The sequence below is a fragment of the Ipomoea nil genome, unplaced genomic scaffold, assembly GCF_001879475.1.
Source record: "Ipomoea nil cultivar Tokyo-kokei standard unplaced genomic scaffold, Asagao_1.1 scaffold1416, whole genome shotgun sequence".
NCBI lineage: Eukaryota > Viridiplantae > Streptophyta > Magnoliopsida > Solanales > Convolvulaceae > Ipomoea > Ipomoea nil.
Window position 1 is genome coordinate 3196404 of NW_017617844.1, and position 9786 is coordinate 3206189.

The window sequence follows — 9786 nt, forward strand, 5'->3', positions numbered from 1 at the left end:
TCCATCGCGAATAGGAAAAAATCGCGAATGTCGGATCAAATCAACCGCAAAGAATTGTGAAACTGCCAAATCAGAACTGCCTTCAAACTCGGTGCTAACGCCGTTAATAGAACAGTGTGTTTTTTTTTTTGTTTTTTTTTTAAAAAGACACCAAAAACGACGTCGTTTGGAAGCGTGTTCACTAAGCATGGTGAACACATTTCCACGGCATAATTTGCGAATTTGATGGGGGTATATATTTCACGTTGAGTATATAGATTATTCATACTTTATCCATTCAAGTGATATAATACACAATGAGAATATATATTTTAAATAATTAATAGTCATAATTGTGAACCATAAATAATGATAATAATTCATACGGAGTACATTTTATTAGACTTTAGACAAATGCAAATAATTTAGAGTTTTGGAATTTGAATTTGTTTATGATTATATGCATATAATTTTATGAAGGACCTTGTGGTCTACTGGTACCAAGTTGCCTCTCTATGTGGGAAGCGATTATGGTAACATCTGATGTAGTAGTTTGTATATGTGCGTATCTTCTTCCCTTATAATAAAAATATGCATATAATTTTATTATATTGGTAATATCAGAGTTTGAACTTTAAAATGAGGTAATGAATGTGATTTCATAGGGTGGTCAAGTGGATTAATAGCTCAAAAAACATATATAATGCAGTCTCATTACTAATAGTCCAATATGTTAAACATATGTAGATGCATGATTACATATTTTTTTGAAACAAAATTGAGAAATCTACTTGTGGATTTCATGATGAGATTATTCACTAATTACTATACTGATATATAGAATTTAGTGTCCTCGATCAATTGACAATTATTGTTAAAGTGGAAAATTTGATTCCATAAGAACTATTTCTACCACCAATAAGTGATTGATTTGGTGTCTATATATAGGACTAAATTAAATTTGCCTGGTCGGCTGGTTGATAGTAAATGAAAGGCAACATTTACGTTACAAATAATTGAATTATCACTAAATATATTCTTTGCTCATGACTAAAGTTTCAGTTTCTAGTTCTAAAATATATAAAATACTCATTTAATAGCTCCTTAAGCTCAGGTTTGACAGAGCATCTGGGAGAGTATCCGGGAGGATGCCGCCAGAACAAAGGGGGCCGCGAGGCTTGTGGGATTTTTGAAGACAGTGTTTTTGAGTTATAATGAGGATGAAGCACAGTCCCAACCAAGAGAATGACACCAATAAATTCTTCTCGAATGGCAAACAAGAAGGGATGGTCAGCCACAAAGTCTATTTTATCTTCTTTCTCTACCATGCAAGTTGATCCAACCGCCGGTGGAGCACATGAAACAGCTGCGGCTTCTGTTCCTCCCTCATTAACCTCAATAAATGATCTCTGCAAGATTTTTGAAACATAGAGATCGGAGCTCTCCGATGAATCCACCATCTCAGCAAGAGCGCCACCACTGGGGTTGAACGGCGCCACCACCCCAAGCTCCTTCATATCTTTTGAACCTTCAAGCTGGAAAGATATTTGGAATTTTGGGATCAGAAACTTGCCAGTTGAAACCATATAGGTAGGGAGGTGGCATTCTAGAAACCCAGATACAGAGCTCGCTTTATCCAGCAAAGATGGCAGTCCATCCACGGCATCCGGCAGAAACAAGTACATGGCGAAACAACGTCGTTGACGGTCGTTATACTCATCGCCTCCTTTATAAGTTAGTCGTAAGACTTTGAAACCACTGTGTAACACCCCCGATTTTACCAACATTTTAAAACTTAAATTCAAACGATAAACAACTAATCATTAAGGCAATCAAAAGTGGAAGCTATTAAAACCGGGAAAGGTGTTATGCCGCACCCATAAACCATGGGGGCACAGGCTAAATCTATCACAATCATTAAGCATAACAAGTCTAGGCACACAGGCAACTAATCTAGGCACACAGGACAACATCTAAGAACAGGAGCTACACTATCTAGAGTCCACATCTAGCGCGCTCGTCATCTACTCAAGACCTTTAAAACATAGGGATAACACGCGGTCAGCGAATAATGCTGGTAACCCATCAATACACGTTAAATAGCATAGTATAAATAGATATAATCAAAGCCATTTGGAACTGAGGAATACAATATATAGTCATTTCAAAACTAGAAGAAGATCAACATCAAAGACTCATCACACTCTCAATAAGAACGAGGATCATCAACCTCAACAAGACAACAAACCACAACAACAAGGGACAACATAACTCTAGATGCAACCTACCATTCACAAGGTAGAGTTCATCAAACACATGCTCGTAAGCAAGGGAATCATACAATCACATAATGACACATTCATGTTTCAAGTTCCAACCTTATACCATAGTGCCACCCTTATGGCTACCCCGGCCTTATCACTGTTCCAACCTGTACCTCCAAGTGCCACCCTGTACTTCTGAGTCCAACCTTTTCCCGGTCTGGGACTGTCGTCCCCCACCAATCTACACCACCAATCAGAATAGTACATGAGGGTACTTTTCAATTCATAGTCATATACCACCGATCTCAAGTGAGCAAAGCTCAAATAACAAAACCACCAATCTCATTCATAGTCACACATAGTCATCATCATCAAGAGGACTAAGGCTCATCAATAGCCCTAATCAAGTATCAACAAAGGGTACACCAATTTGTACAAGAATACACTATAAGAATCAACCAAGGGATTTCAACAAAGTCATGAGACAATACTCAACAATCAAGGATTACAATCCAACATCAAAATGGTTAGCAACGCGATTTGCCAACCCACAACAAGACAGAACAAACTGTACATACTAGCATATAACCATCACACTAGCATGCTCATCAAAAGGATAAACCAAAAGGGTTAAAACGAACCTTCAAGACTCATATTAGCCCAACGAATCACAAGGTTGGACCCTTAGCACGATTCAAGACACCAAATCCTAACATAGATTCCTAACACATCGTTTTAGAGATACGAAACGTCAAGAAGACTCACAAAGAGCCCAATAATCAAGCAACGGGAGGTCAAAACATCAACACCAAGAAGAAAAGAATCACAGGGTACAAATCCCCGCACCAACAATAATGGTTCCCCGCGGGTGGGGCCACGGGTAGTGTGACACCCCGTAAATCCGAATTCCATTTAAGGATTAATTAAGTAATTAATCCTAGCTTAATTGATAGTTTAATTCCTAAAATCCTGAAAATTCAATAGTCAGGAACTAGAAATTGACTAGTCAACCCAAGTCAAGGAGTTGTACTCTAAGCTTAAAGAATTGTTCCCTTGTCTCCTTACAATTTTTCATTTTAATAACGGTAAAGAAGACTTTTCACTTTATGATTGTATTCCAAGCTAACCTAGAGTCATCTTTCATTCTTTTCCCTAACACCCTAAAAAGAAAAGCTCCTCCTTCTCTCTAGAATTTAGCTAGCTTCTTCTTCAAGCCAAGTTTGGGAAATTCAAGACTCTTCAAGTTGGTCTCCAAGATTCAACCTTTCTTACTCTTGAGCATATAGGAGGGTAAGATCTTTGGTCCTTTAGTGTTTTTAGTACCTTTTAAGGTGTCTTTTTTCTAAAGATAGAATCTTTGTTGCCTTTTGGTGTGTTTGTGAAGTAGAAGTTGAAGGAGAGCCTTGTTAGAAGCTTATAAGGGTGTGATAAGTGAAGTTGTAGGCTACAAGAGGTAACCCATGCTTTACAAAATCTATTTTACTTACCTATATGATGATTTATTATACATGTGAGTTTTGCTATGAAATGTGAGATTTGATATATTGTCTTGTGAGAATACATATCTAGAGCTTGTTATTAGGTTTCTTGTATGCCATTGCTTGGATATTCCTTTGATTCAAGTCATATTGTTGTATTTTGTGAGATTTTGGGTGTTTTGGACTTGAATTTGAGCTTGGGGTTGAAAATCCCCGAAGGGATTAATTTTGGTACAGTTGTGTACCCGTGGGCGGAACGGCGGGTAGGGCACCACCCGCCGCCCCACCCGCGGGGTACGTGTGGTTGTGGGAGTGGTTCCCGCGGGCGGAACCACGGGTGGAGGTCCACCCATAGCCCCACCCGCGAGGAACACACAATGGTGATGTTTGGGGATTTGTTTCTCGTGATTCGTTTGACTCGGTAATTGATGTTTTGTCTCCCCGATGTTCTTTTGTCGGACTATTTGAGTGTCTTCTTGATGTTTCATATATCTAGACGTAATGGTAAGAATCTATGTAGGATTTGGTGTCTTGAATCGTGCTAAGTGTTAAACCTTGTGATTCGTTGAACCGTGATAACTCTTGTATGTTCTTCGGAACTATGTTTGATTTACCCGTTTGATAAGCATGCTAGTTTGATGTTGAAATGCTAACGTGTGTGGTTTGTTCTTTCTTATTGGGGGGTAGCAACTTGTGTTGACAATCGTTGGTGTTGGATTATAGTCCTTCTTTGATTGAGTATGGTTTCATATCTTCGTTGTGATCCGCTGATTGATTCCTATGATGAACGTGTGTGTTGGATGTACCTGGATTGCACGATTAATGGTATGGGACATTATTCACCAAGGTACAGATGTGGTCATCGTGGTGGCCATGAATTGAGTTTGGTGGTTTGTTATCGTGAGTACAACTCACAAGGTTTTGCGGTTTTGTGATATGATCTTGCAATGTACATTGTGTACAGTGCTTTCAGCGGTTTTGTTTGGCGATTGTTGGAGGAGGAACGATGGCTCCCGAAGGCAAAAGGTTGGACTTGGAAGTATAGGGTGGCACTCGGAGGTAAAGGTTGGAACCGCAATAAGGCCGGGGGTGTAACTCCCCGTGTTACGGCCTTCAATCCCGGATTAATTATTTAATTAATCCCGTTAATAATAATTAAATATGATTTAATTCGGTTAGGTTTCCCTTTAATTAATTAATAAGGTCCACCATGAACCGTGGAGCCTTGCCTAAATTAGAGTCTTAAGCCTATTAGGAATAAAGAAAGTAAACCTTTTACTATTCAGATTCTAATTAGGAATCCTAGACCTAGTTATCTATTAGGAATAAAGGAAGTAGGCCTTTTACTATTCAGATTATGATTAGGATTCTCTTTAATTAATTAATATGGTCCACTATGGACCACGGACCCTTATCCCTAAAACAAGTCCTTAGTCCTATAAGGAATGGAATTAGCAAGCCCATAGTATTTAGACCCCAATTATGACTCTTAGGAATATATATATATATATATATATATATATATATATATATATATATATATATATATATATATATATATATATATATATATATATATATATATATATATATATATATATATATAGGATCATAGGAGGCACCTAAATCTTACACCACAATAATCTCTCACCACACAAGAAGTTCCAAGAATCCCCTTAGGAGAAATCAAGAAAGAAGAAAGCTTAAAGAAAGACCCTTCATAGCCAAGGAATTAATTAAGGCTAAGAGGTAACCCATGTCTCAACAAAACCTATTTTCTTAGCTATGATCTCCCTCCAGGCATCCCTCTATATTCTTGTGTATTGATGATTCGTTTATGATATTGATGGTGTGATCTTGATAATTGATGTTATGCTTTCTTGGGTAATCTTGATAATCTTGATGATGGAAAGAGATTCTTGATGATTGGGTGAAATTCTTGATAAACCTAGATTCCTAATGATTGTGTGATATTCTTGATAAATCGTATTATTTCTTAGTGTTAAAAGATGAATCACGTTCTTGATGATTTAAATATAATTAGAGTCCTAGGATGTATCGTGAAACTCGTATGTGTTATTCTTGATATATTGGGTGGGAATTCATATGTTTGGGTGTTAATTATGTTTAGAAAGCATGATAGGTATGTGTCGTATGTTTATTGCTTTTGGATCCGTTAACTGTCTACGTGTTATCGTCAATAACGTTTAAAGGTGTCTAAGCATGGTTTCGGGTTCCGCAAAGGTTCCCGGGGCGTCAGTGGGGGGTAGGGTACCCGCCACCTACCCGCGGCCAAGTTCGGACATCGCCGGCAACGGGCAGCCGGCGGGCAGGCGACTGCCCGCCGGGCACCCGCTGCCCGGAATCACGTCGCCGGCGGGCAGCCGGCAGGTGACCCTTCACCCACCGGCTACCCGCTGGAAATTCTCCCACTTCGGGATCCCGGCTTCCCCGTTTGTTGTTCCCCCGACCCCCGTGGTGTCCCAACAGACTCCGTCCATCGTGCCTATGTCTAGTTTGATGTTTCGGGTACCATTCGTAGGATAAATGAGTCTTATATATCGCATGCTAGTGAATTGGTATCCCGTGGGCCTAGGTGAAGGAAGTATGAACCCCTTAGGATTATTCCTAGTATATGGATGACCACGCATAGGTTTTATTATACGTTTTCTCCTCGTTCCTAATGTGTTAATGTGGGCTGCATGTGCTTGCTATGTGTTATGTGTGCATGATACCCCAATTTGGTTGCGATCAAATTGGTTATTCCTGAGCTGCGGTTCAAAAGCTGGCTGCGGTCAGATTTACACTCTCGGGCTGCGGTCCACCGTTTGGTTGCGATCAAACGTTTTACATGAGCTACGGTTCATATTCCTGGCTGCGGTCAGATGACTACTCTTGGGCTGCGGTCCACTGTTTGGTTGCGATCAAACATTATGATGAGCTGCGGTTCATCGGTCGGTTGCGATCGACCCCTCCGTGTTGCGATACGGGGCAGGGTGCTGCGGGGCCGTGTCAGAGCTATATGCGCTGACCCTCATGTATGGGCATGCGATTGGTCATGTGGCGCCAACAAAGTGTGCTATGTGATGAGATAGGGATGGTTTGATTGTTATGGTTGTTATGAAAACGTGACCATAAGATACATGCTAGTAAACTGTATATGCTTGATTATGAAGTGTCACTGTGGCATGAAGTGCCAATGTGTTGATGTCTATCCTTTTCTGTTGTGCATGTCGAGTGGTGTTCTACTTTGTGATCAGTAGAATTCACCTCGAGTTGTACTTGTTATTGTTGTTGTCTTTGCCTTGATGTTTTCTGCTTTGCGATCAGTAGATTACATCTTGAGTGGTGCTGAGTTGTTCTATTGTTGTTCTTGTCTTGATGTTGTTTTGGGATGTTGATTCCCTTGTTCTTTTGAGAGTGAAATAGTGTCTTTGCAGTTGACTTCTCTCTTACGGTTTTGAACTGATATATACTGTATTCCGTTTCGAAAATGACTTTGTATTATACTATCCATACATATGCTATTGAACGCGTATTGATGGGTTACCAGCAATATTCGTTGACCGGGCGTCGCCCCCTTTCTTTATGTGCTTTACAGGTCCTGAGTACATGGCGAGAGCATTAGACGTTGATAGTTTAGATTCCCTGAATAGTTTAGTTGGTGTTTTTGGCCTGTGTGCCACTGATGTTAGACATATAGATTGATGGTTTTAGTTTTTGCCTGTGCGTTCACGTTGGAGTGAACGTGGCATACCACTCCTTGATTTTCTCAATTTTATGTTTAGACTTCCGCTGTGTTTACGTTTTTATGTTATGATGATTAGTTTGCCTTGCATATTTAAGCTTTAAATTGGCATGAAAATCGGGGGTGTTACAGTTGGTATCAGAGCCAACGTATGACCATAAGTATCTAAGTGATTAGGACGTAGGACTCTTAGGACGCGCGGTGAGCTGTGTGTTGTTTATAGTTTGCGTGCTTGCTTGTTGTTTTGTTTCGTAACAGTATTGTTGTTGTAGAAGCTTTGCTATGGCGCCGCCAGGCCAACGTGCGGTATCGCTTGACGATGTTAGCAAGGGGGCTAAGAAACCCAAGGTGGTGGGAGTTTGCAACACTCCCAGCGTCATTGAGTAGTGGATCAGGAGTGGTACGTCTACGCGAGTAAGCCCCAGTGATGCTACGGTACCACCGCCTCGTGAGCAAAGATCCATTAGAAGTTTGGGAGTTCAGAACTCATCTGGAGAGCCGTCACATGAGAAGACTCTTATCTTTAGCGAAGCTCAGGTTGGGGATGGCGACGTGGTAACAGGAACCTTTATGGTGCAGTCGCTTCCGGCCGTGATCCTGTTTGACTCCGGTGCATCTAACTCGTTCGTGTCGCCAGGGCTCGTGAATAAGCTAGGCTCAACCAATGGCTTGAAGTGAAGCTGAACGTGAAGGTGGTTTCCGGAGATGTCAAGTCGTGCGACCGCCTCTTCAAAGACGTTAAGATAGTCATCGGTGGAGAAGAGTTCCCCAGTAATCTGATCCAGTTCGGCCTGGACGGTGTAGATGTACTCTTAGGCATGGATTGGCTGGGGTAGTTCAAAGCTCAGATTCTTTGTGGTGAGCAGAAGGTGGTACTCAGAGGACCAAGCGGGAAGAGGGTGTCTTATCGGGGAACAACGATGGAGTCCGAGGTCAAGTTGGTATCGATGTTAAGGATGAAGAAGTACCTTGAGAAGGGTCATGAAGCCTATCTGTGTTCTGTCGAGGATCTGAAGGCAAAGGGAGATGTGTCTCAATCCATACCGGTGGTGCGTGAGTTCCTTGACGTATTTCCCGAGGAAATCCCGGGCATGCCTCCTCATAGAGAAGTTGAGTTCTCGATAGACCTTGTGCCTAGGACGGCACCTATATCGAAGGCTCCTTACCGTTTAGCGCCTAAAGAAATGCAGGAATTGATGGTTCAGTTACAAGAGTTGTTGGACAAGGGGTATATTCGACCTAGTACATCACCGTGGGGAGCGCCTGTGCTTTTAGTAAAGAAGAAGGATGGGAGTATGAGATTGCGCATTGATTATTGTGAGTTAAACCAAGTGACGATCAAGAACAAATATCCACTACCGAGGATCGACGACTTGTTTGACCAACTCAGATGTGCATGGGTATTTTCCAAGATTGATCTAAGGTCAGGCTATCATCAGTTGAAGGTGGCGGATAAGGACATACCTAAGACTGCATTCAGAACTCTCTACAGACACTACGAGTTCACGGTGGTGCCGTTTGGATTGACTAATACACCAGCAGTGTTCATGGATCTGATGAATTGGGTATTCAAACCTCACCTTGACAACTTTGTGGTCGTGTTTATTGATGACATACTCGTCTACTCTCGGGATAGAGAAGAACATGAAGGGCATCTCCGGACAGTACTTCAGACTTTAAGGGAAAAGCAACTGTACGCCAAGCTTTCGAATTGCGAATTTTGGAAGGATGGCGTGGCGTTCTTGGGACACGTAATCGACAACAACGGTATCTCGGTCGATCCGGATAAAATTTGGGCGGTAAAAGAGTGGGTCGTGCCGACGATAGTGGCAGAAGTAAGGAGTTTCTTGGGGTTAGCTGGTTACTACCGAAGATTTGTGTTGGATTTTGCCAAAGTCACCCAGCCTTTAACGAAGTTGCTAAGGAAAGATGTGCCTTTTCAATGGAACCAAGCTTGTAAGTCAGCTTTCCAGGAATTAAAGGAAAGGCTCACTACCGCACCTGTGTTGATTTTACCATCCGGGACTGAGGGGTTTGAAGTATACAGTGATGCATCCAATAAGGGACTGGGATGCATGTTGATGCAGAATGGGAGAGTGATTGCCTATACTTCAAGACAACTCAAGGTGCACGAAGAGAATTACCCGACTCACGACCTGGAGTTAGCGGCAGTAGTCTTCGCCTTGAAGATCTGGAGGCATTACCTATATGGAGTACGTTGCAAGATCTTTATAGACCACAAACGTCTCAAGTATATATTCACGCAGAAGGATCTTAACATGCGCCAAAGACATTGGTTGGAACTTATCAAATATTA

The 9786-nt window shown here is 41.5% G+C and overlaps 1 protein-coding gene across 1 annotated transcript; it reads right to left on the reverse strand.

The window, feature by feature from the left end:
* Nucleotides 1–1037: 1037 nt before the first annotated feature.
* LOC109187076 (serpin-ZXA-like) lies at nucleotides 1038–1664 on the reverse strand. Its single transcript, XM_019337222.1, has one exon. It carries the CDS (start codon nucleotides 1662–1664, stop codon nucleotides 1038–1040), a length of 627 nt encoding a protein of 208 aa, XP_019192767.1.
* Nucleotides 1665–9786: the final 8122 nt, after the last annotated feature.

What these genes read in the sequence shown, in the direction of transcription:
- LOC109187076 (XM_019337222.1), bottom strand. Translation starts at nt 1,664, where the DNA reads ATGTACTTGTTTCTGCCGGATGCCGTGGATGGACTGCCATCTTTGCTG.